We start from the raw sequence: 27,415 nt of genomic DNA on the forward strand, positions 1-27,415 counted from the left end.
GATTTTCTCTCTCCCTCTGTCCCTCCCCCACTAATTAATACATCTTAAGGAAAAAAATATAGACATAAAATTTTCTAGGTTACTTGGCTCTGTGAATGTATGCATCTTTATAATCTTATAATCTTGAACACTTTAGCATCTTTAGGTAGATAGCATAATGTTAAGGTAGAATGATGTAATGGCTGTTGTAATGTGTTGTGACTCCCATTAGTACTGAAGGACTTATTTGCCCAGATGCTGAAAGTGCTGCTGGCTTGCAACCCTTCCTCAGCTGTCAGCTATCTCTTGGAAATATCTGTAGATGAAAAGTTACCTCACATAAGGTCATGCACCCTTCTGAAATGAAGTCTGGATCCAAGACGGACAGATGAAGGGTATAAAGTCTCAGGCTCTTTACAGCACCTTTGGAGAACTCAAATGGGCCATTCCAGCTTTAGAGTGACTTTCAGAGTCAGTTAAGGCTTTTTTGAGACAGCACTGTAGCGCAGCCTATTCTTTTAACCAATCCTGTTTTTTTCTCTACTCAACATCTTGAGGGTAGCATCAAGAAACCGGAGTAGGGGATCAAAAATCTAGAAGAGACTGCAGAGACATTCCCAGAGAACAGATTTAGGCTCTAATTAGGCTCTATTCAAGGAACAGTATGTGTCTCTGGATATAGGGATTTGCTGCATGCTATTTAGTTGGGATTTCAAAACTGTTATGGATCAGTGATTGTTACGTGCATCCTGTTCCTGCCCTTTTTTGATAGGAGCTACTTATTGTGGTTATCCTGTCATTGTCTGTCCAATACAAAATTGGGGATGTTGGGGAGTATAGATAATGTTTTTCTTTTTTTTAAATTCACAGGTGTCTGAGTCAGGAGAGCTGTCCCTGGGGAGCTGCATTTGAGGAGCTTAATCTACAACTAGACTTGATTTGAAGATGAAATTCTAGGCTTTGAGCCTAGAATTGAGATGAAATTTTTGGGAGAGGTCAGTGTTTTATATTTGAATGGGATACAAATTTTAGCCAAAGGGGGCAGACTACAGTAGATGGTTTGCAAAGATGGCCATAATAATTCCTATCTCGATATGTAAGCTCCTTTAAATGTTAAGAAAGTGGTCTATTTCCCTACTTCTTAAATCCAAGTTGGTCTTATAATTTGCTTTTTTCAAAAGAATGTAATGAAGTGACACTATGCAAACTCCAAAGCTCAAGAGGCTTTGTAGCTCCTGTTCTGAGAATAAACTTGAGTTAGCCTTCTAAAGGGTGAGAGATCACATAGAGGGCTCAGCTCACAACTACCACCACCACCAATCCTATCAGTGAGATCATCTCAAACAACCAACTCCACTAGACTGCAAGGGTGAGGGTGAAAGCAAGGGTGAGAGTATGTATGCCAAACAGCTCAAGTCTGCAGGTAAACTCTTTGTAACACCAGAGTTTGTGTAATAATTTTTCACGAGGCACAAATAGGTTCTATCAATCTCTCAGTTCTGAAAATTTTATCATGTATTCCTATTTAATAATTTCCACCACCATATACTTTCACTGACTATCTTATAACAGGAATTTTTCTTTTTACATCTTATATATCTATTTTTAGGTAACTTCTTGCATATATTTTGAACTTTTGTTTCCAAAAAATATAGAAGAATATGGTAATTCTGCCACTTACAAGTTTTGTTTCAGTGGTAATATCATAATGCAATTTTGTTGAAAATCCCATTGAGGTGTCCAACCTTAAGTTAAAATTCAATCACAATGAACTAAAGTGATAACTGGATGAATAACAATAACTGTCTACATGGAACTAAGTCTGTACACATGCAGGCAATAATGGCTATGTCACAACTTAATCCTGTCTGGTGGCTAGCAAGTGTCTTTTCACATATAACAGGTATTCCTGCTTAAAAACTAATAAGGTGTGAATAAACACTTGTTTCCTCCACTCCATAAACATGTCAGGTTTTTTTTCCCTCCTGAGAGGACACTTTTTTTGATAAATTTATTTTCAGAGCTTTTGGTTCCATTGATTTTTCCTCTATTGTTTGTTCATTTTCTATGGATTTCTGTTCCTATCTTTATTATTTCCTTCATTCTGTTTTGTTTGGGTTTAATTTCTCTTGCATTTTCTTATGGTAGGAAGCTTAGGTAATTTATTGTGAGACTTTTTTTTTTGTTCAGTATAAGCATCTAGAAACTTAAATGCCTCTTAAAACACTACTTTAGCTTCATCACACAGATTATGTTGTGTTATTTCCAAATTTCCTTTGAATTTTTCTTTCTTTTCAATTCTGACAGCTTTTGCTTTATGTATTTGAAGCTCTGTTATAATGTACATGTACATTCAGGATTTTTATATCTTCTTGATGAACTTTTTTTTTTTTTTAAAGTAATCTCTATGTCCAACATGGGGTTTGAACTCACAACCCCAAGATCAAGAGTAACATGCTCTACTGATTGAGTTAGCCAGGTGCCCCAAACTGACTTGACTTTTTAATCTATATGAAATTTCTTCTTGATCTCTGGTAATACTCCTTGGTCCTGAAGTCCTTTTTTCTAATGTTAGTAAAGCCACTCCAACTTTCTTATAATTGGCACACCTAGAAGTTTTTATGCACATAATGAAGAAGGGAGTAGTGAAATCTCATTAATAAAACATAAATGGTGATTAAAACCTATTGCTCATTAATTTATGTGAAATAATCTCATTTAAAATATATGCATATATTGGGATGCCTGGGTGGCTCAGTTGGTTAAGCAGCTGCCTTCGGCTCAGGTCATGATCCCAGCGTCCTGGGATCGAGTCCCATATCGGGCTCTTTTCTCGTCAGGGAGCCTGCTTCTCCCTCTGCCTCTGCCTGCCATTCTGTCTGCCTGTGCTCGCTCTCTCTCCCTCTCTCTCTCTGACAAATAAATAAAATCTTTAAAAAAGTAAAATAAAATAAAATAAAATATATGCATATAAATGGAAAGATGTTCAACATCACTCATGATCAGTGAAATACAAATCAAAACTATAATAAGATACCACCTTCCACCAGTCAGAAGGGCTAAAATTAATAACAAAGGAAATAACATGTGTTGGCAAGAATGTGAAGAAAGGGGAACACTCTTACACTGTCCGTGGGAATGTAAACTGATGCAGCTACTTTGGAAAACTGTATGGAGGTTCCTCAGAAAGTTAAAAACCGAACTACCCTATGATCTGGTAGTAAATATCTTTAGGTATTTACCTAAAGGATATAATAATACTAATTTAAAGGGATAAATGCATCCTGATGTTTATAGCAGCATTATCAACAACAGCCAAACCTTGGAAAGAGCCCAATGTCCATCGACTGATGAATGGATAAAGAAGATGTGGAATATATATATTATGGAATATTACTCAGATTAAAAGAATGAACTCTTGTCATTGCAATGACATAGCTGGAGCTAGAGTATTATGCTAAGTGAAATAAGTCAGAGAAAGACAAATACTATAAGGTTTCACTCATAAGCAGACTTTAAGAAACAAATGAACATGGGGGAAAAAAGTCAAACCAAGAAAACAACTCTTAATTATAGAAAAACTGATGTTTACTGGAGAGGAGGTGGGCAGGGTGTCGGGTTAAGCAGGTGATGAGGATTAAGGAGGACAAGTGTTGTGATGAGCATCAGGTATCCTATGTGATGGATCACCAAATTTCTACACCTGTAACTAATACCACACTAACTGGAATTTAAATAAAAACTTGAAAGAAAGAAAGAATATTCGCATATATATAACTACTTCATGCACTGACCTCATCAATAAAAGGTATTAGTACCACAGCTTCCCATTCCTGTTGTTTCCCATTTAGGTCAGTTTTAAAATCAGGTGGATAATATTCTATAATTGGTGAATCTTCACTGGTCATCAAATGCTATGGAAATATAAAAGAGTAATAGAAATTTAAGAACTAATATCAATATAACTTTTTGTTAATATATTTACAATATTTACTCGTTACAGTTTAAAATTCCTAAGCATAAGCAAAACTAAATTTTTACATCTTAGAAATGCTGCAATATACTTGCTATATTTTGATTTTCAACTATGAGACTTCTAATTTCATAGCTACTCTTACTTTCCCATTGTAGTGACCTAGTTATGTAGCAAAACCATCTTTACTCTGAATTTCAAGTTTACCACTTCTATCTTTCATTGTCTTATCACTCTATAAGGCCCACTTAAATTCTGTTCTCAGACTTAATTTCACAGGTTTCCAACAGTCCTCCATTTTTAACCTTAATTTACTTATGAACTTTCGAGTCCTCATCAGTTGATTTTGGCAAGTAATGTAAGAACTGTATCTAAGATAATTTAAAAAGAAAAAAATTTCTAAAATCCAAGAATCTGGGGTGCTTTGGCTCGAGTCATCATCTCTTATATGAGGAACTCCTAAGTATCAAAAAGGACATATATTTAATTTTAAAACCCACCTGGTAGCATGTAGGAAGTAAATTTTTGCTAGCTGCTGGAAGTACAGCAAGAAGCTGTTCGAATGGCTTAAAAGGTTTTCCTAGTTCAAAATGGATTTTGAGTGTACTGATGTTACGGATATCAGACAGGAAAGGTGCATAATGGTAGGGATAATACCTGTAAAACAAAACTGAGTTTTAAACAATTGGCAACTTTATGCAACAGGTCAATATTAAATATAACCTTTTCCTTTTTAACAACAGAGCAGTAACTCTAAAGAAAAAAAAAAGGTCACCCATAGTACTATCACTTGATTTAAGAAATCAGCATTAGCATATTTAGATCATGTGATGGCAACAAATGTTGTATTTCCTTAATTTTTTTTTAACGATTTAATTTATTTACTTGACAGAGAGAGAGAGCACGTGCGCACAAGCAGGGGGAGCGGCAGGTAGAGGGAGAGGGAGAAGCAGGCTCCTCACCCACTGGGGAGCTGGATGTGGGTCTCGATCCCAGGACCCTGGGATCATGACCTGAGCCACCCAGGCGCCCCTGTATTTCTTTAATTTTTAAGGTATAATTTCACATTTCCAAAATTGGGATGTATCGTGTAATTGAAGGATAGAAATACACATACAAACACACACACACACACATATATTTATATAAATATACGTATATATGTGTGTATACATGTATGTGTATGTATATATAAAATACAATGGTCTTTTAGCTTCTAAGATATTGAGTGTGAATCTTCCAATCAATAGACTCTTAGAATGAGGTACCGAAAAAAAAAAAAAAAAAAAAAAAAGAATGAGGTACTGAGGTAGTCAGAAGACTTTCAGTTAGAACACATGAACTGGAGCCTCTCTCAAGAGCACAGACAGAACAGTGAGTCTGAGCTCGTATGGTTGTTACTAGTTAGCTGTAAGAACTTTTGTATCTTTGAATTGGCATATATATATATATATATATATATATATAGGATTAAACCATTTATCAATCATACACACTATTTTTATTTTTAATGCCTTCCAATCTACAACTACAGGTATAAATATTTTTTTACAAAGCTCCGAACATAACAATTTAAAAAAAATTTCATTGGGGATGCCTGGGTGGCTCAGTTGGTTGGACGACTGCCTTCGGCTCAGGTCATGATGCCGGAGTCCCGGGATAGAGTCCCGCATCGGGCTCCCAGCTCCACGGGGAGTCTGCTTCTCCCTCTGACCTTCTCCTCGCTCATGCTCTCTCTGTCTCTCTCTCAAATAAATAAAATCTTTAAAAAAAAAAACTTCATTGTTTTTAATGTTTGACTAAGGATGCTAAAAAATAAGTATATTATCCCCACAATTATGACATATTTCAAAAAGATGAGAAAGTTTAGGAGGTAGAATAGCATTTAGAATGGAAAATGTATAGACTTTAGAATCAGATAGGCTTAGACTTGATTCTTGGGTGTATGACTTTATAAAGATTACTTTCTGGGGTTCCTGGGGAGCTCAGTTGGTTTAAGTGTCCCTTGATTTTGGCTCAGGTCATGATCTCAGGGTTGTGAGACCAAGCCCTATGTTGGGCTCCATGCTAGGCATGAAGCCTGCTTAAGTTTCTCTTTCTCCCTCTCCCTCTGCCCCTCCATGCTGCTCTCGAAAGAAAGAAAGAAGGACAGACAATAGATTGATTGCTTTCTAAAGTAATAAAGATGACTGGGCCTCATCTGTTAAAGTCAGATAACAATACTTACTTTAAAGTGGTGAGGATTATATGAGAACATGCTTTTCAAGTGCCTGGCCTTATGCATGATACATAATAGGATTAGTTTATACTCACCCTATTAAGAAATGGCAAATCAAGGATTTTTGTCATTAGAATGCTCTTCAGAGAGGCCCTCAGAATTAGGTTATGTATTGCTAAGTTTTTTTAAAAGATTATTTTTTAAAAGATTACAATCTTTTTGTATTATAATCTTTTATGTATTAATATACATAATTTGACCTGGTGTGTTTGGATGTATGGTGCTTTAAAACAAAGCCCACTAAAGGTGTTAGCAAAGCAAAACAAAACAGAACAATTTTCATCACTTAAAAGTCTCTACTTTTCCCTGCATCATATTTTGCTTTGTTATTTTTCTATTCGGATGGTTTAGAAATGTAGACATAACTTTCTGGAATAGGAAACATGGGAGAAATGGAAAAATTATTACTATTTCTAGGAAAAGTAAATAATTCTTCTTTCTTCTTCTTTACCCTTCCCAGTCTTACATTCAAATAACCCATTCTTTAGTAATCACTCTTGACAGAAAAATTTCTTCAAACACACAATAATGTAGCAAAGAATATAATGAACAGCCCTATATAACTATTACTCAGACCTAATAATTATCAAGACTCTGTCACAGTTGATTTATTATGAGAATTTTAAATCCTTAGATTGAAAGAGGTTTCATCATTGGTCATCTGCTAGGGCTGGAAGTATCTGTACACAAAGGTCTTTAAAAAGTACTTTCATATAAGAAAAGATTACCTATATTTCATTTAAACTTGGTTATATGTATCTTTTTAAAAATGCCACCATAAGTAGGAATAAAGAGAAGAGAGATCTCCAAATGAGATTACAGGAGAACAAATCATTATTAAAAAAAAAAAAAATTAAAACTTTATTTTTGTTTGTATTCCTCACCAGCTCCAGGACTGAACTCCATGATAGTAATAGTGCAAAATCCACTGTATTGCCTGAACATAACATGCAGCTTGATCAGCCAGAAAGTCACTGAAAATGGAAAAGAATATTTTCATTATAATGTTAATTTTTGAAGACAGGCCATTTGTCTTTAGAGCATGATATCTGCTGATACACTCTCCCTCACATGTTTTATATAATCAATGAAGAAGCTAAAAATTGTAATCAGAAAAATTCCAAAATAGTATTTAAAACAAATTCCATCCTCTCAGGTTAAAGGTTTGCCTTATAGTTTTCCTAAACTGTCTATCACAATACTTAAACCTACTGTGCATATTTATTCAGTCAATGTACTATGCCTGCAGTTTAAAGTTTGAGGATTTGGCCCATGAAGCTTTCTATAAAGTGGCACTACTACTGTCCTAAATAGTTAGGGTGTGATGGGAGACAGGAATGGGAAACTTTAGCTGGGAGGACGCCTAAGAAAAATCGTAGGAGGAAATCAGGAAGATCACAGATTCTGGTTATAGCAGCTAGAACACACTTTGAAAAATGCTGTATTTACGGAATATTATTCCCTATAATCCTTTCTTTCTCAAAGACCATCATTTAAGGTAAAATACATAAACACACACCCACACACCCATAAAACTTGGACGAAAGCCAAAAAGTAGCCATAAACCTGCTGGTGGCTATTACCAAAATTTAGGTAGAGATGCCAGTTAGAAATTCCAGATCTCAATATTTCTAGGAGGTACACTTTTGAAAATGAAACATATTAAATTTTCATTAAAAAATATGTTTTCATTATTAAAAATCTAGATAATGAAGATAAGCATTTTTAAAAAGATTTTATTTATTTATTTGAGAGAGAGACAGTGAGAGAAAGCACGAGAGGGGAGAAGGTCAGAGGGAGAAGCAGACTCCCCATGGAGCTGGGAGCCCCATGCGGGACTCCATTCCTGCGACTCAGGGATCATGACCTGAATGGAGGGTAGTCGCTCAGCCAACTGAGCCACCCAGGCACCCAAGAAAAGCATTTTTAATCACCTTAGAGCAAACACTATTATATTTGGTATGTTTCCTTTCAGTCTTTTTTCTATGCCTAGGTTGGTTGTTTTTTTGTTCAATATTAATGAGAGTATACTGTATACATGATTTTGTGTCCTGCTTTTGAAATTTGTGCTTAATAATATACTGTAAGTATCTTCCTAAATTGTTACAAACTTCTTATAAATAACAGTTTAGCAGTTCTACAGATTCTGAAGACAGAGTAATGGCAAGATGGTATGATACAGGGGAAGCAGACATGATTATGAGGACAGGTAGATCATTTCTAATTTTGTACTGTTATAAAAAACTGCAATAAACATCCTTGTGTATAAGGATCTTCTGTGTTTAAGTTTATATTTTTAAGACAGATTAATAATTAGAATTATTGTGTCAAAGGGATAAATATATTTTTTTCATAAAGATTTATTTATTTGACAGAGAAAGACACAGCTAGAGAGGGAACAGAAGTAGGGGGAATGGGAGAGAGAGAAGCAGGCTTCCCATGGAGCAGGGAGCTGGACGTGGGGCTTGATCCCAGGATCCTGGGATCATGATCTGAGCCCAGGGCAGACACTTAACAACTGAGCCACCCAGGAGCCCCAAAGGGATAAATATATATTTTTTTTATTTTGTTTATTTATTTGACAGAGAGAGAGAGAGAGAGAGAGATCACAAGTAGGCAGAGAGAGAGGAAGGGAACCAGGCTCCCCGCCTAGCAGAAAGCCCGATGTGGGGCTTGATCCCAGGACCCTGGGATCATGGCCCGAGCCGAAGGCAGAGGCTTTAACCAACTGAGCCACCCAGGTGCCTCCCCAAAGGGATAAATATTTTAAAGACTTCTGGATATGTACTTCCCAAAATAATTTTACCAATTTATATTTTCACCAGTAAATGGGAAAGAATACTACCATCATTGCTTTTGGACCAACACTGAATATAAGAATTTTAAAAGATTTGCTTATTTGTTAGGCAAGCAAATGGTATCATTATTTTCATAAGTCTACATTTTAATATATAAAAAGGAAGGGAAATAAAACAAGATTTGTTAGTTATCAAATTAAGGATTTAGTGCCTACAGCAGATATTACAGTGCTACATAACTGTAATCAAGGAAATATAAGGATTAAGGAATACAATATTAAAAGCATAACTATTTTAAATATTTTATTTCTCAGGTCTTACATGCTAATGGTACTTGACAAAGCTTCAAATGAGCTGGTGAACTGTACTAGAATTCCTATACCTCTAGTTCCTGGAGGTCAGTATGAAAAGAGACAAGAAATACTACATCTAGACTAGAATGGAAGACAGTCTGAGCGTCCATAAAGCAATGTCTGAAAGTCTATCTCTGGGCAGATTATAGAAAAGATCTAATATTTAGTGCTTTATTCTATTAAAAGAAAAGTAAAAATTATAGTATAGAAAATATCTAAGTATAATATCTAAGGAAGTAAAAGGGTACATAGCATTTCATGAAACTCTTCTCTCTCTTATGGAGAAGCAGTCTCATCCAGTGGTTAAAGAATATTAACTGGGGGGCGCCTGGGTGGCTCAGTGGGTTAAGCCTCTGCCTTCGGCTCAGTTCATGATCTCAGGGTCCTGGGATCGAGTCCCGCATCGGGCTCTCTGCTCAGCGGGGAGCCTGCTTCCTCCTCTGTCTCTCTCTCTGCCTGCCTCTCTGCCTGCTTGTGATCTCTCTCTGTGAAATAAATAAATAAAATCTTAAAAAAAAAAAAAAAAAGAATATTAACTGGGGGCACCTAAGCTGACTCAGTCAGTAGAGCATGTGACCCTTGATCTTGAGGTCGTGAGTTTGAGCCCCATGCTGGGTGTAGAGATTACTTAAAAAAATAAACTTAAAAAAGAGAGAGAGAGGATTAACTTAGGAGCCAGATCACCTATGTTCAAATTCTGGTTCTGTCACTGACTATGCCACCTTGGGCAAGTCACTTAACCTTCTCAAATCGTTGGGGTGCCTGGCTGACTCAGTTGGTAGAGTATAAATAAATAAATAAAATCTTTTTAAGAGATTTTATTTACTTATTTGACAGTGAGAGAGGGAACACAAGCAGGGGAAGTGGGAGAGGGAGAAGTAGGCTTCCAGCGGAGCAGGAAGCCTGACATGAGCCTCCATCCCAGGACTCTGGGTTCACAACTTGAGCCAAAGGCAGCCACTTAACGACCGAGCGACCCAAGCACCCAGCATGCAACTCTTGATCTTGGGGTTGTAAGTTCGGGCCCCATACTAGGTGTAGAGACTACTTAAAAATAAAATCTTAAAAAAAAAAATGAACCTGCCTAAAAAAAGCCTTTCCATTCCTTAATTTCTTTTAGTGTAAAATAATAATAACTTATTTATCTTAAAGAATTGTTGTGAGAATTAAGTAAGTCAATATTTTTTAAATGTTTAGAATAACACTTGGTACTTGGTAACCACTAAAGATTTTAATTAAATAAATACAAACATACATAGTTCATACTGTGGGTTGCAATTTAAAAGTATGAAATCTACCATTCTAGAGGTCAACTTCTTAAGGAACTTTTGAGCTAGATTATTAACTTGGGGCTAAGCCAGGTAGCTTTTGAGATGAGTTTGACGGGAGTCTAGAAAATGGAAGGGGAAAAAAGCAAATTGTTTTCTACTTGCCAACTTTTTTTTTTTTTTTAGATTTTATTTTATTTTTAAAATTTTTTTTAAGATTTTATTTATTTGACAGACAGAGATCACAAGTAGGCAGACAGTCAGGTGTGGGGTGGGAATAGGCTCCCAGCTGAGCACAGAGCCTGATACAGGGTTCGATCCCAGGACCCTGGGATCATGACCTGAGCTGAAAACAGAGGCTTTAACCCGCTGAGCTACCCAGGTGCCCCTAAAGATTGTATTTATTTACTTGTCAGAGAGAAAGAGAGAGCGAGTGAGAACAAGCAGTGGGAGTACCAGGCAGAGGAAGAAGCAGGCTCCCTGTTGAGCAGGGAGTCTGACTTGAGACGGTACCAGGACCTTGGGATCATGATCTGAGCTGAAGGTAGACCTCCAACTGACTGAGCCACCCAGGTGTCCCTACTTGGCAACTTTTTTTTACTACAGGAATATAACACATGTCAGTTATCACCTATTCCAAAACCACAGCAGTTGAAAGACTGACACTACAATAATTTCTATAACCAAAAAATTCTCCTCGCCCACTACCTTAACTATCAAAATTATACTGTTTTTTGAAGAACCACAAAATCTAATTTTTTTCTATTTTAAAGTAAAAGCATTGGTAAAAACGTACTCAGACACTACATCAACTCCCATCTTCGTCATGTAATATGTTCTTTTATATTGTCTAAACTCAGTTTCAAATAGGTCATCATCTTCAGTCTCATCTTCTAAATTATCTGGAAAAAAAGCCAGAAAAATAGTGGCTGAAAATTATAAATATTCTGTTTTTCTACCTGTGGTCTGGTAAATATTTATCAAAGCAAATGCTTAAAAACTAACATAGAAATCTATTCTATCCAATATTATTGAATTAGTATTTACTAAGGAAAGATAATTAACTATCCTGTCAAAAAAAAAAAAAAAAACAACAAAGAATACAGAGTTTGTACTCACCCTTAGAAGTTACCACTTCTTCTCCACTTTTGTCTAAAGCAGCCCAACAAATGGCATTTTCCTGGCCCTACAAAAATTACAAATCAACATAAAATTAATGGCAAGATATATTTCAAAGTAAGACAACTGAATACAGAGATTTAAAAAATACTAGAAAGAACTGACTGATCCTTAAGTGACAACGCTGTAAAAGTTCATTCAAAAAATAAAGTGCAAATGCTATGTAAGTGTTTTGGTTTTATATCACTTGTTTTCTAAATCTTTATCACGTAGAACTTAATATTCAGGCCTATCAAAAATATGTAATAGGTAATTCTCACCTATTGAGTTAATATCTATTTGTTTACAATTGAATCCAATGATTACAAATATTACATGTTTTCTGTATCTCTGGATTTCATCATTCTTTTTTTTTTTTAAACAATTTTTTTTTAAAGATTTTGTTTATTTGACACAGATCACAAGTAGGCAGAGGCAGACAGAGAGAGAGGAGGAAGCAGGCTCCCCGCTGAGCAGAGAGCCCAATGTGGGACTTGATCCCAGGACCCTGGGATCATGACCTGAGCCGAAGGCAGAGGCTTTAACCCACTGAGCCACCCAGGTGCCCCAGGATTTCATCATTCTTATAACTGTTTTCTATCTCCACTTCTAAATTTTTCTCTCATGCAACTCATTTGCTTTTCTATAGTTTTCCCATCTCATCACATTCTTCATATTCCTGCCCAGCTGTTTTTCTGCCCTTGTGATCTCAACTCTTCTCTCTTCTATTTTCTGATTGCCTATCTACTGCTAGTGACTTTCATTAGTTCTTCCTACTCCCTTATTCCCATTTCCCTTTGTTCATCCAAACTAGAGTCTCAGCTAACTTCCTGTGCTTGGGCTCTTCCTCTAGTTCCTCCCATTTTGCCAATGTCTTTAATAGTAACTACATATGCCGGCAGTCTTGTGAAGCTTAAGGACTGGGCTGAGATGGGTGGAGCCAGGGATTACTGATGTGTAAGTTTTGTGAGTAAAGTACAGATTCCCAAAAAGTTTCTGAGACTATTTCCTTAAGAGCAAAAACACAGTAGAAGGCAAATGGACGGCTCCTAAGCTTCACTGAGAAAAATCTAATCAAGTAGAAGGACTACACTAGAGAAAATTAGGATAAATGCCCTTTTGGAGCAAAAGTTACTAGCCTTGAACCTAAATGGAACCAGTATGGCAAGGAGAGTGCAGGAAACTCCTCAATTTTATCAGAACTCAATAATTATGAATAGGCTGAGGAAAATTTCAGAAGAGGTTTATTTTCTGAGCTAACACATATAAGACATTCTTTAGAGCTTATTAGTGATGTTTTATAGGGTATTAGCATATTCTGATTCTATTATTTATTTGTTCTAACAATAAAATAATAATTATTTAATTACTGAGCACTAGCATTAGCTATTGTGCTATTATTTACTCTTAAACTAGCCTATTTTTTTAAAAATATTTATTTATTTATTTATTTGACAGACAGAGATCACAAGTAGGCAGAGGCAGGCAGAGAAAGAGAGGCGGGGAAGCAGTCTCCCCCCTGAGCAGAGAGCCTGATGCAGGGCCTGATCCCAGGACCCTGGAATCATGACCTGAGTGCGAGGTAGAGGCTTTAACCCACTGAGCCACCCAGAAGCCCCTTTTTGTTTTGTTTTTTAGATTTTATTTATTTACTTAACAGAGAGAGACACAGTGAGAGAGGGAACACAAGCAGGGGGAATGGAAGGCTTCCACTGAGCAGGGAGCCCCATTAGGGGCCAGATCCTAGGACCCAAGGATCATGATCTGAGCTTAATGACTGAGCCACCCAGGCACCTTGTATATGATTTTATATATAAATTATTTCTAGAGAAAAATCACTGATCTAGTTGATGTCTCACTATTAAATGCTATAAATACCCGCATTTTTAAAAAAGATAACTAATTTTCTGGGCTCTTTTATTTAGAAGTTTTTCTACACTTATTAATAGGATGAATGAACAAAGAAAACACAATGTTCTTCTTCAAAAGTAAAAAATAAGAAGTTGGTTTTTAAACATCAGATTTAAATGACAGGATCTAATAGAGAAGAAACCAAAAAAATATTTTTAAATGTTTAATAGGAGAAAATAAGAAATGAAAATGAAATAAGGCAACCCTAAAAACCATAAGAAAGAAAATGAGGAACAAGGAATATCAGCTTTACTTTTATAGCTAAAAAATTGAATGGACACCTAAAAAAATGAACACCTTTGTTTTTTTCTTTTCCTTGTAGTTCTTGGCTTCTTCTGCTGCAACACCTGCTGCTTCATTGAGGTACTTGTTACCAACTTTGCTTTCAAACCACTTTAGGTCCACAAAAACTTCACTGAAGTGCTCCCGATCAAACTGTACAGAAATATTTAAATTCATTTAAAAATAATTTGAGTATGCCTGGAAAAATACAACCCAAACTTTTACCAGTTGCTACTTCTGGGGCATAGGAAATCAAAGAATGTTACTTTTTTGTGCTCATGGGGACCTCATCTACTAGTCTGAAAATGACAAATAAAAAGCAGATACAAATAAAATTAGGTGAAATTATAAAAGAATGATCAATTGGAGTAGAAGTACCAAAACTTTTTCTTCCGAAACTATGTAACTGGTTTCTGACCACTTATTTCTACCTGGGACAAGAAAATAAAAATATCTAGTTACTTACATCTGATAGTTTCACAAGGTATCTCTCAAATCGAGGTAAGTTGAGATGCCCACTTTCATTAATATAACCTAAAAGGAACAAAATCTAAATTTGTACTAAAAGCTGACACTATTTTTTCTAAACAATTCTATAAAACTCTTTTTATAAAATGTTGAATACTGGCACTCGACTAATCAAGAAAAAACTATATAACTGACTCTAGTTTCTATGAACTTGATGTTATTATAATATAAAATATGTAACAACTAAAGCAAAATAAAAGAAATTCCAGGTTCACATAATAATCCTCCCACATTTCCGACATCTGCTAATAGTTAATTAAATATGTTCTAAAATCTATCCAGATTATTCATTTAATATGTTAACTTGAGAAGAACTAATACCCTGCTATTCTGCTATCTGTTTTATTCAGCATTCACCATTGTTTATCGATTCCTCATTTTAATTGAAAAAGCTTTCCCTATTAAATACTTCAATACCTATCCATTCAGAAAAATGAACTTCTGTGCTTTAATAAGTGAAATCAACAACTTCTGATGGCTTTCTTAAACAATCAAAGGCAGAGATGAGTCAGATATCAATACATGAGGCTTCCTAACTCGTCATTTTCTTTGCTTGTGAGCCACTGAAAACTACAATCCCAGAGCTTGGTGCCTTAGACCAAAGGAAACCCCCAGTTTTTTCCCTAATATAATTGTGCATGCAATAATCTAATAAACTGAGTGAAATTTTTAGGATTAGCTGAGTGCTTTTTAAAGGTAGCCTCCAATGAATATTAAACTTTTCTTACCACCAAGTTCTGGCAGGATGGTAATATATGTTCCATAAAGAAGAGGCAGTGCATCATGATTAATATGTAAATGAGGTAGATGAGGGATAAAATCATTCCCAACAAGAAATCCCATCAAAATCCAATCATCTATTATCCTTTCAATATCATATTTAAAAGTGATCTTGTCCTACAGCAAAATGCAGAAAAAATCAAATCGTATGGAAATTCCTTCTAACACATCTCTGGTTCACAGCTATATTAATACTTACTTTCAGTACTGAAAACTCATAGTCAATATACTCTCTCATTAAAGACAAGTGTAGGAGGTGAAATGTGGTTTCTTCTGGTGCGCATACCCTGTAATTAGTCAGATGATCAACAAAGAATTAATTATATCTTTAAGGCTCAAATTTTAAAATGCAGCAATGCTTAAAATAAAACTTATCATTAGAAAATTATTAATTCTTGTAATCTAGGCATGTAATTTATATGAAATCTCCAAGGTAGTATACACATAAAAGTATAATTATAATAGATGTAACATAAAGTTCAAAATAATTTGTCTGCATTATGCTTTCTGTGGAAAGATGCTCAGAATTAAGAAAGCCTAAATAAGATATAACAGGTATTAGAAACCATGGGATCTGGCCCATTTAAGGTTGGCCACCAGCATAAAGCATACAGATAAGTGAGTATATATACTTTTCTGCCTACTGAAGTACAGTCTAAGGCTTCAATGGTGAGGCACCATCATTTCTTTCCTCTTATCTTTCCCTGGCTTGGTTTAGGGGTCTATATACCTTAGCTATTGGCCAAAATTCCAACTTTAACCAGAAGTAAGAATATAAACTGACAGTTGTACTTTAAAAAGATCAGATACCCAGAGCAAGTGGATTAGCCCAGGAATACAAGGACAGCTCAACATAAGAAAATAAATCAGTGTAATAGATCACACTAATAAACAAAGGAAAAAATACCATATAATCAACTAGCAAAGAAAACATTTATCAAAATCAATACCCTTCTATGATAAAAGTACTCAGCTAAGTAGGGATAGAAGGGAATCTCCTTAATATAAAAAAGGGAATTTATGAAAAATTCACATCTAATATGTTGATGGTAGAAGACCGAAGGCCTTCCTCCTAAGAACAGGAACAAGACAAGGATGCCTATTTTCACTATAGCTATTCAGCAGCATTGTACTTGAAGTCCAAGCCAGCGCAATCAGGCAAGCAAAGAAATAAGAGATACACAAATTGAAAAAGAAGAAAACTATCTCTATTTACAGATGCCATGATTCCATATACAGAAAATCCCACAGAATCCACAAAAGCTACTAGGACCAAAAAATGAATTCAGTATAACTGTAGGAAGCAAGATCAACACATAAAAATCAGCTGTGTTTCTACATTCCAGCAACAAATAACCCAAAAAAGAAATTAAGAAACAATTCCATTTAGAATACCATCCAAAAGAATAAAACACTTAGGAATAAACTTGACCAAGAAGACAAAAGCAAAAAAACAGAGGCAAAAAACTGAACTTAGGGAAGTTTTCAGTTATAAGATAAATAAGTCCTGGAGATGTAATTAATGTATAGCATGGTGACTGCATTAATTTTTTTTAAATAAAAGGAGAAACAAGTAAGAAAAAAAAGCTGGCAAAAGACTTATATACTAAAACTACAAAATGCTGCAGAAAAAAATTAAAGAATGGAAAAACATTCTGCATTAATGGATTAGAAGGCTTATGACGAAGCTGTAAATAGTAGCCAAAAAAATCTATACAGTCAATGTCATCACAATCAAAATCCCGATGATGTTTTCCACAAAAACAAACAAAAAAAATCCTAAAAACTGTTAATCTCACAAGACTCCAAATAGCCAAAATAATCCTGAAAAAGGAGAACAAAGTTGGAGGTCTTACCCTTTCTGATTTCAAAACTTATTACAAAGTTTCAGTAATCAAAATACTTCACTACCAGTGGTACTGGCATAAAGACAAACATAAAGATCAATTCAATAGAATACAGAGCCCGGAAATAAACCCTTGCATAAATGGTCAGGCAATTTTTGACCAAGGTGCCAAGACAATTCAATGGGGGAAAAGATAGTCTCTTCAACAAGTGGATTTTGGAAAACTGATATTCACATGCAAAAGAATGAAGCTGACCCTTACCTTACATCATATACAGAATTAACATGGATCAAAGACCTAAGTGTAAGGGCTAAAACTACTAAACTCTTAAAATGGGGAAAAGCTTTATAACATTAGATCTGGCAATTTCTTGGCATTATAAGTACAAGAAATAAAAGAGAAAAATAAACTGGACATTGGCATAATTAAAAAAATTTCGTACATCAAATGACACTAAAAGCAGAGTAAAAAGTCAACTGTGGAATGGGAGAAAATTTTTACAGATCATTTTTCTGTTAGATGATTACTGTCCTTAATTTAATTGCTATTCTTTCTTTTCCTTATGTGCAATATAATTTACCTTTGTGTCTTTTTGCCACCAAACCGAACCTCTTCTCTTAAAAGAGAGAAATGTGCCTCATGACTTGTTAATCCAAGCATAATCTGTTGAAAAATGATTAAAAAGTTTCTATTCTCTAATTTTTATAGTATCAGGTTTACAGAAACAAACAACTAAAAAGCATTTCAATATAGAAAAACATATGCTTATTTAGTAAAAAACCAATTTATTAGCACATTAAATATACAAATTTCAAAATCTGACCCACTTGTTAGTTATGGGATAAAGTGTGTTTTTCTAAGAAAAAATGTTTACCTTAGACTCACATGACCTTTATAACTGCCATTCTGTCCACACACACCCCCCCACCACACCAAATCCCCAAAACCTTCTCTTGGTTTTCACACCTTTCCATTTGCCAGAGGGAGTGGATAAGAAATTAGAGACTGTAGCTCTTCCATGACAGATGAATGTAGTATTCTTCTAGAGTCCAGAATGCCTCTAATATGTGAAAATTAAAAAAAACTGGAAAAGGGCATTTTCATTTAATCTTCTCATATAGTATTCTAATGCCCAAAGAAGTCAAATAGTCTAGTGAGACATATCAACCACTGCGACATATATTGTTTATTTTATTTCAATCCTGATTCAAATAAAACAACATCAAAAATTTACAAAGCCATCAGGGAAATGAGAATACCAAAGGGTTATTTGTATATAAAACACTGATTGTTAATTTTTATTTTATGTAGGATAATGGCATTATGGTTATTTTTTTTTTAAACAATCCTTCTCCTTTAGAGAAACATTACAAAATATTTACAGACCAAGTGATACAATGTCTGGGATATACTTCAAGAGTCAAGGGGAGTAGGAAAAAGGAGAGAGATGGTTAGGAATAAGAAAATGAAAATTAATATTTAAGGTAAATTATTTAAAGCTAAAAATTATTTAAGAAGGATAAAGGACATAGGAAGTTTCATTATATTGTACTCTTTACTTTATGTTTGAAAATTTCCATAATAAAAAGTTAAAACAAAAAAAGCACAGTAAATTTATCTGGGTCTCGGAGTTATCAGATCAGGTATTATTGAAAGTTATATATCAAGCATGAGGGTAAAAAGCGTGCTCTACCTGATCTCGACAGACTATTCACAGCACTAGGATCAGTCAAGTATGAAGACTACAGAGATCTGTTGATCATAAACTATAGCAAAAGAGTTCATTTTCCAATTGTTTTAGAACCTTGCTAATGGCAGAAGTAGCAATCCTTATTATGTCTAAAATATTTGTTTCCACAGCGAGAAAGCTTCTTACATAAGTCTCTTAGAGATTTAATTATAACGGCATAAGGTTATAATAACAATAAACATTATACCTACCAAGTCAGCATCTAAACCATAAAGACAATGTCTGGTGTTGGGATCATGATCTGGCTTTGCTTTCTCGGATCTGATAAATTCCATGATTTTATGCTCTCCTTCTCCGGGGGTCTAAATATATGTTTAAAAAAAATGTGGTAATAACGCTATGCTTTAAAATATTAAATTTTTAAAAAACCCTTTAAATAAAAAAAGATAATAACCTCATGGCCTGAGAAGTAGATGGTAACTCCTTGCCACGACTTATCTGTAGAAATTTTCATATTTACAAAATACTTCAGATGTTCATGTAACCTGGCCATGAATTCAGTCCCTATAAATAAAAAGTTTTAAAAAGTTTATAATCTGAGAGAGACATAAAAAGAGTGAGTTCCCAGGGACAACATGAACTTGGATCTGAGTATGCAGGAAATAGCTAGGTGTAAGATCTCTAAAGAAGTCAACACCCCTCACGCTTATCTTGAAAAGTAAGTAATTTTGTACCTTTCTCTTGCAAATATTACAACTGTTTCTCATTTCTCCGCTCACCCTAAAATGAAGTTAATGTCACATAGATAAGTCAAGAAATTTTACTACTGCTTCAAACTATGCTTTACACATTTTCATACCAGTTTTAACTCCCTAATGAAACTCAATCTTCTATCTCCTCTGCAGGATTCTGAACTTTTTTTTTTAAAGGCACGCAGGTTTAGATTGCTAATAATAACAACTATTATTATTACTATTATTTACCTGGAAAATTATTATTATTCTAGAAACTGAGTCTATGGTGATTATGTTTCAGAAAAAGTTTAGATGGTCAAGAGTCAATGCAATGCAGTCTTAAACCATAATTAGGATAAAACTGGTTACTAAATCAAGCAATTATGATAAAGGCACTTAAATGAAAGATAAATTACCACAGTTAGTAAAGAATTCATGAGTAAATAAGATTTTAAGATTTTTTTCTGAAGTAAAGGAGTGCAATGATGTTAGACAAAGCTCTAATAAGTACAGTGTACGTTGTTGCAAAGTTAAATTAAACTTATTATACTGATAAATTCATTAAAATCCTAGAATTTTTAGCTATACTTTAAGAAGTACAATAGTAAGTGCTCTAGACTAGGAGAATGGGCTTCTTATCCTGAATACGATAGCTAGCTACATGAAGGTGGGTGAGCCACAACCTCACTGGATCAGTTTTCGTACAAATAAATGGTGGGAGTACAGGGGATCTTTTAAGATCCTTCCAGGTTTGGAGTTCTATGCATCTGGGACAGTCCTGTCCACAACTGCTCTTATCGACATCTGTAAATCTCTAGAGTGGGTCTTCATAGGAGCACTTATAATCAAGATGACCAAAACATCTCCTGAGAAGACACAACTGGGAAAATAGCAATTGGAATTTTAAGGACAAATTAAGCAAAGGCTGTAATACATTTGAAAAACAAAAACAAAAACAAAAAAAAACCCCTTACATTTACATTTAAATCTCTCAGAATTTGAGGTGCCTGGGTGACTCAGTTGGCTAACTGTCTGTTTTATGCTCAGGTCATAATCCCAGGGTCCTGGGATTGAGACTCATGTCTGGCTCCCTGCTGAGCAGGGAGCCTGCTTCTCCCTCTCCCTCTCCCTCCGCGCCCCCCTCCTCTGCTCATGTTCTCTCTCTCAGATGAATAAATAAATAAATAAAATCTTTTTTTTTTTTTTAAATCAATCTCTCAGAATTTTTCTCTCAGTGAATTTACCTGGTGTAATACAGTTGGAATCAAATCTGGCCTCTGTAGGAAGAGTTTCTCCTTTTTCTAATGCCTTTTTAATTTTGTCTTCTGCCTCCTTTGCTGACCTTAAATGTTAAGGAAAAAAAAATCTCAAGGTTTCTGGGAAAAAGTATAGTTCTTTATATAAAGTAAACTGTTACTTAGATGCGTTTGTAACTAAAATACTAATTAATCAATTTGAGGTTCAACACAGAATATAAGTTTTAAAATTATTATAATTGATAAAGATGGGCCTCAGAATTGTTCATTTTTACTAATTTAAAGAATTGAGTTTTTTAGAAAAAGGACTATAGAAGTAGACATTACAACAGTATAAAACTGACACAGAATGTTAGGAATATTTATAAAGTAATTCTCTTCTTATCTTAAGTATATAGCAAGTCGATTCTACAAACAACCTCAAAAGTTGAGCATTAAACATTCATTATATATACTGCATTTTACATTTAATAGTAACATCAAACAAGAAGTACATTATTACAATGATCTAAGAATATTATATAAAAAATAACTATAAAATTGCAATGGATATCTTTGGGGTTCCTCATAAAAACATTTAAAATATAAGCCCAATAACATTAATGACATCATTTGTCAAATACCTCATTTTTTAGGCAATAGGACTTACTAGAAAGACCATGTGTTTTAAAGTTGGACAGACCTAAGTCTGAATATAGGCCTCTCGATTCCTATTCTGCTTCTCCTAGTACCCATTTGTGGCATACTGTATGCCACTGGCATGTAAGTTAATAAGCTCTGCTTTATGTACATTTTCTACAGCTTTGCTACTAGCTCTACCTACTGTGCCCTGTGGAATTATATTTCTATGATAAACAAAATCTTTTTCATATGTAACCTCTCTCTTACCAAACTCAATATAACAAAAACTCTGAAGATATCAATTTATTTGTAATTTTTCCAACAGAAATTTTTTTTCTTCTTTTCTCAGCTTCCTTCCTTTGATTGAACAAATTCAATGTTATTATTATGTGACAAGTTTGGGGAATATAACAGAAATGATTCCCATTTTCACAGAGCTTACACTCTAGTGGGGAGAAAGAGAACTTAACAGCCATAATGTTTAATGTGGCTGCAACACAGAGATATTTGGGGCAGGGACAATGAAAGACTATTAAATCAATGTAGGTGGAAGGTTTAGAATACCAGCAGTAAAGATGAAAAGTAAATATGTATGTCAAATTTAAGAGACTGGTAAGTAGGATTGGGTGTGCAGAATGAGGAAGAAGAAGTCCAAATTACTCTTGGACTTTTGGGTTGAGCAGCTATTTGCATGGTGTTAACATTCACTGAACTAGGGAACAGAAGGAAGGCAGCTTTGAAGTGGTCTTCAGTTCTGAACATGTTAAACCTGAAATGTATCTGCAGTATCCAAAAGGAGATATTTATGAGACATTTGGATATTTAGGGGTTCTGGAGAGAGATATCCATCAGGAAGATAAATTGAGGAGTCATCAGTATAGACACAGTAGTTAAAACAACTAGATAAGATCACTCAGGACCAATGATAGAAACTTAAGTAAAATCAATACATTAAAAAAAAAGGCAAAGGAACAAGATAACAAGGAGACCAAGAACGTGCAGAGAGAGTGTGGTTACATAAAGATCACGGAAAGGAAGTTTAAGAATGAAAGAATCGTCACACTGTTAAATACTATAGGTAAATGAAGTAATTTATAGAGAATAATTCTTTAGATTTAGTCATAAGGAGGCTATTTGTAATCTTGTAAGGAAGTTTTAGTAGAGGGGTGAAAGCCAGATGGCAGCAGATTTGAAGTAAGAGATGCATAAAGATTATAATTAAAGATTATGAATGGAGAAAACAGTATCTGTGGAGAATGAGAAAAAGCTGACTAGGGGATTTTAGGGAAACACAGAATGCTCAATGCCAGCACAAAATAGTTAGTAAATGCTTGTCCATTCTCTTAGTTTGTCTTCTGATATTGGAGAGGTTAGAAACCTAAAAAATTAAGATCTCAGGCTTCCTTGCAGCTAGGTGAGTGGATATAACTTAGATTCTATCAGATGCATCCACAAAAGGTTCAGAAGGTAGAAGTGTGGTGAAATCATACAGACTTCACCACACTGAAGGAAGTTGAGGAAGAGGATTTGTGGGGTGTGTGTTTCATTATAGTAGAAGGCATCTCAATATTCAGCAGTTTTGTAGATGCTGAGAAGCAAAGTATAGGGCAGATCTACCAGGTACACTGGGGCTCTTGTGCTAACAGATAGAGTGGTGGCTTCTTGATTGCTGAATTGTAACTAAAGTGATACAATTTTGGAGCCAATAGTTCAGGTAATATCTTCTTAATCCCTGGATCACAACTAAAGCAATAAATTCCTGAACAACCTGTTCTGGTGGGGGCCTCTGAATTCACCTTCTTGAATGTTGTAGTAATAGTGCCACTGGTGGGTCAATTCTGTGGTGCTGTTCTGAAGTCATTCTTGAAGGCTCACCTAAATTCCCATCCTTTTGGCTCTTACAATGATTTTTATAAGCACCTAATTCTTTGTAATATATATACTTAAAATAGGTAGGCTTCTATTTCTGCAAATGAACAATGACTGATATAGTGGGCTTAAATAATCCTTTCTTAACACTAGATTTTCTAGCCCAGTAGCTCCCCCAAACTAGTTTAACAAATACCAGGGGAATCTAGTAAAAATCGTTTCCAGGTTCCAATTTTTGAGATTCAAATTAATTAAGTTTGGGTGGCACCAGAGGTTCTGAATTTTAGTAAGAGATGGTCCTTGTCTTGATGGTCGTTTTATAGTCGTTCAAGTATCTTCAAGATCTTTTCTCTTTTGGTGTTTAAATCACTACTTTTTACTATTCTTTTCTCATTTTCACTGCTAGCCTTCCCTATGGTACCCTCCCACTTTCCTTGATGATTTTTGTATTTGATTCATAGGTGCTCTATCCACTCCTTTACCTGTTCTTGTGATGAAACAATTCATTATGCTAACAACCCATCAAATGTACTGGACTCAGAGTCTTCCCAACAATTCTAACAACCCTCTTAACTTTACTTATCTACTCATAAATAAGGACACAGCATGATCTCATTGTTTTTTAAAACTATTCCACATGCCCAGGATTTTGACTTTAAAACTTTATGTGCCTCTTCTCATCCTGTTACACCCAATGCAACACATTGGGGATGATAGTATCTCAAGTGTCCTAACTCAGCTCTCTTCTCATATTCCATCAATCACCTTCTAGTCTCACTTGCTTTTCTGTCCAATTTGGACCCATGTTCACTCAGAGTCAGCATCTGGCCCAGGGTCTGGGCATTGAACAAAGTTTGTTGAATTAAACTGTCAATGTTTCTATTAGAACAATCTCTCATTTCACCCTGTAGTTCTCTAGTTCAAGAAAGACTAAGAGAGGAGCTTTCTCTACTACAGTTGACCCTTGAACAACACAGGTTTGAACTGAGTGGGTCCACTTGTACATGAATCTTTTTTTCAATAAATACAATATAGTACTGTAAATCTATTTTCTTTTCCGTATGATTTTCTTAATAACATCTTCTTTCCTCTAAGCTTACTATAAGAATATGGTATATAATACATACAACATACAAAGAATGTTTTATGGTTTAAGTTATTGCTAAGGCTTCTAGTAAACAATAGGCTATTAAGATTTGGGGGAGTTAAATGCAAATTTTTGACTGTGTGGGGCCTGGCATCCGTTACCAGTGCATTGTTCAAGAGTCAACTCTACTGCTATTTCTAAATTACCATGGAGAAGTTTGAAAAATTTATGACAGAGAGCAAAAGTAACTACACAGCCCAACATATGCTTTGAGAAGGACTCCTCACTTCAATGAATTACTAATTTGTTTATTCAATTGATAAAATGTGACATAACCAGTTATTTCCTTTTCTGGAGGAATTTAAGCAGAAAAGAAACATGAACAGAAGATGAGGTCATTAAGTCAATTATCTTTAAAATAAAACATTTTATTAATCTAAGTAGTATTCTAAAATAAGCCACAAATGTTTTACCTAAAACGCCTCCCCCGCTGCTGGTTCATTTTTGCTCGAGGAGCCACACCATCAACAGCCATAAAGAACACTTTCCTAGGTTTAATAATGCGAAACAACACCTCCAAGTAGTGAAAAATATCAGTAAAGATTTTATCATCAGAAATTCTGAAGTGAACATCATCATCATTAGGATGGGAACATTGATGTATGATTCCATTCATATCCAGGTACAAGTTGTCAAATTCAGGAATCTAAGAAATAAAGAAAAATGACCAAGATTGTTACTATAATCAATGATGAATATTTAAGCAGCTGGGAAAAGCAGCTGATAAAAAGCAGGATATAGGGGCATTATTATATAAAAACTGAGAAAATAATCACAGTTGCATAAAGAAAGTAAAGAAAAAATGCATAGGAGAAATTGGTAAGATGGAGACATATAACTATATAATGCATCAACAGCTTGATCAAATTTACTGTCGGGAAATTATCTACTTATTTAAAATGCCCAATGGGAAAATACCAAATGAAGTACTTGGTTCATTTGGTACTCAAACTATTAGTTTGACATCAAATTCTTAAAGTATCAATTTCCCCTATAAATGGGTAACATAATGCCCATTTAAAAGGCTCTTTGTACATGGTCATTAAAAGATTTTACAAATGATTTAAACCCTTGTATATTTGGTTTCACAGAGTCACCGATTTGGTCGTATTAACTAAGAAAGCTTAGATTATACCAAGAAATTAAGGAAATTTTGAAAACAGATTTCTTGTTTTTGACATGTGGATTAAAAATTTCCTAAACTTTGGCTAACAGGTGTCTAGTTTCATAAATAACAGGTGTCTACTTTTATAAAAAGATTTTATGGCTTGGGCTCTCTTGATCTTTCCTTTATTTAAATGTTTGTAATCAAGCAAGAGGAACACTACGAAAACAAATCTACACTAACAAGGAAATGAAGTGGGCACAACTTAATAGTTATAATATCTAATGTAATTAAAGATTTTGAGTCTGTCTTACATACTAACTGAAGAAAAGTTATTTTAAATTTTCAGACATAGAAACATAATGAACTTCTCTTATATAAACTTAATGAAAGCCATCTCTGAAACAATTCAAATTTTACCATAGGTACAGAAATGATACATTTTCCTCTTACTGAGAAAATGGCAGGCCTTTGAGTTTGGGGAGTGAAAAGTTTTGGCCTCTGAATCAATGAACACCATAAAAACATACTGACAAAACACTCATTTTATGGGATGGTACCAGGCACCACATAAAAAAATGTTAAATGTCCTTACTGAGTAATAGGCTCAAATGACATGAAAATTGTGATAATGAGATTTTAAAAGTATATTCAAGATTTACTGTTTGCTTCAAAAAATCTGAAAACCTCAACCAAAATCTCTAAGTAAGAACTTTACAAAACGATTCCAAAAAATACCTAGGAGAATAAACATGCAAGAAAGAACATTTTAAAAGAAAAGTAAATGAAGGAATCTACTTTATATGATATTAAAAATTATAACAGTTTGATTGAACAAAATAGTTTACAAATAGTAAAAGTGTGGGATGACTGGGTGGCTCAGTGGGTTAAATGTCTGCCTTTGGCTCAGGTCATGATCCCAGGGTCCTGCGCTCTCTGCTCAGTGTGGAGCCTACTTCTCCCTCTCCCTCTGTCCGTTTGTGCGTACTCTCCCCCCTGCCCCTACCAAATAAATTAACAAAATTCTCAAAAAAGAAAAGTAGTAGTTCAAGTGTATATAGAAATTTAGTACCTAAGAGGCATTTCAAACCAGTGAAAGGGATGGGGCACCTAGCTAACTATCTGGAAATAAAACTGTATCTCATCTTATAACACAATAAATTCCAGAAAGATTAAAAATGTTAATGTGAGAAATATATGTAAAAAATTATATACAAATATTTTGGTGATTTTAGGATGGGGAAAGCCAAAACTCATAAACCAAACAAATGATGGACTTGGCCATCTATATTTTTTACATCTATAGCGTTAAAAAAAGTTTCAAAAACAAGTTTAAACTGAAAATGACAAAATGCAGGGAAATGCTCGCAAATTAGGACAAAGTCAGCATTCCCAACATACAAAAAAATCCTCAAATAAAAAAGAGCAAATTTTAAAAGTAAGCACGGAAAATGCACAGCAATTCAAAAAAGAGACACAGAAGTCTGATAAACATACGAAAAGATGTTCAACATCCCCAAATTTCAAATTAAAATAATATGTCATTTTCCCCAGCATGTTAGCAAAGATTAGAAAAAATGATATTACACAGTTACTGGCAAGGTTTTGGGAAAATAGATATTTCCTATGTTATCAAAAGTGATAGTTGGCATTTAATAAGCACTCATTAGGTGCCAAACATTGAGCCAAACATATTCAATGTCTCACTAAATTATGATAAATTTAAAAGAAAAATATTTGGATTCCCCATTTTGCAGAAGAAGAAAATCACAGAGATAGAAAAGAGAGAAATGGCATTTACACGCAGTAGTCTGGATGGGAATATAAATTGGTGTAAT

At 34.6% G+C, this 27,415-nt stretch overlaps 1 protein-coding gene across 4 annotated transcripts in view; it reads right to left on the reverse strand.

Annotated features, from left to right (window-relative positions):
- XRN1 (5'-3' exoribonuclease 1) overlaps positions 1 to 27,415 on the reverse strand; it is a 106,848-nt gene that overhangs the window by 72,563 nt on the left and 6,870 nt on the right. For 2 of the 4 annotated variants that reach the window (XM_032852396.1, XM_032852395.1), the window contains exons 2-15: positions 24,886 to 25,118; positions 20,824 to 20,921; positions 19,300 to 19,409; positions 19,097 to 19,207; positions 17,736 to 17,818; positions 15,508 to 15,595; positions 15,257 to 15,425; positions 14,467 to 14,534; positions 14,016 to 14,153; positions 11,769 to 11,835; positions 11,446 to 11,551; positions 7,115 to 7,204; positions 4,453 to 4,609; positions 3,774 to 3,893 (exon numbers count right to left, since the gene is read on the reverse strand). In XM_032852396.1, the coding sequence (XP_032708287.1) occupies positions 3,774 to 3,893; positions 4,453 to 4,609; positions 7,115 to 7,204; positions 11,446 to 11,551; positions 11,769 to 11,835; positions 14,016 to 14,153; positions 14,467 to 14,534; positions 15,257 to 15,425; positions 15,508 to 15,595; positions 17,736 to 17,818; positions 19,097 to 19,207; positions 19,300 to 19,409; positions 20,824 to 20,921; positions 24,886 to 25,118 (1,638 nt within the window). Of the gene's footprint in view, positions 1 to 3,773; positions 3,894 to 4,452; positions 4,610 to 7,114; positions 7,205 to 11,445; positions 11,552 to 11,768; positions 11,836 to 14,015; positions 14,154 to 14,466; positions 14,535 to 15,256; positions 15,426 to 15,507; positions 15,596 to 17,735; positions 17,819 to 18,121; positions 18,283 to 19,096; positions 19,208 to 19,299; positions 19,410 to 20,823; positions 20,922 to 24,885; positions 25,119 to 27,415 lie in introns of those variants that run through there. The other 2 variants (XM_032852398.1, XM_032852397.1) reach the window with 2 other exon arrangements.

Source organism: Lontra canadensis, unplaced genomic scaffold, assembly GCF_010015895.1.
Source record: "Lontra canadensis isolate GAN:19392208 unplaced genomic scaffold, GSC_riverotter_1.0 scaffold6, whole genome shotgun sequence".
NCBI lineage: Eukaryota > Metazoa > Chordata > Mammalia > Carnivora > Mustelidae > Lontra > Lontra canadensis.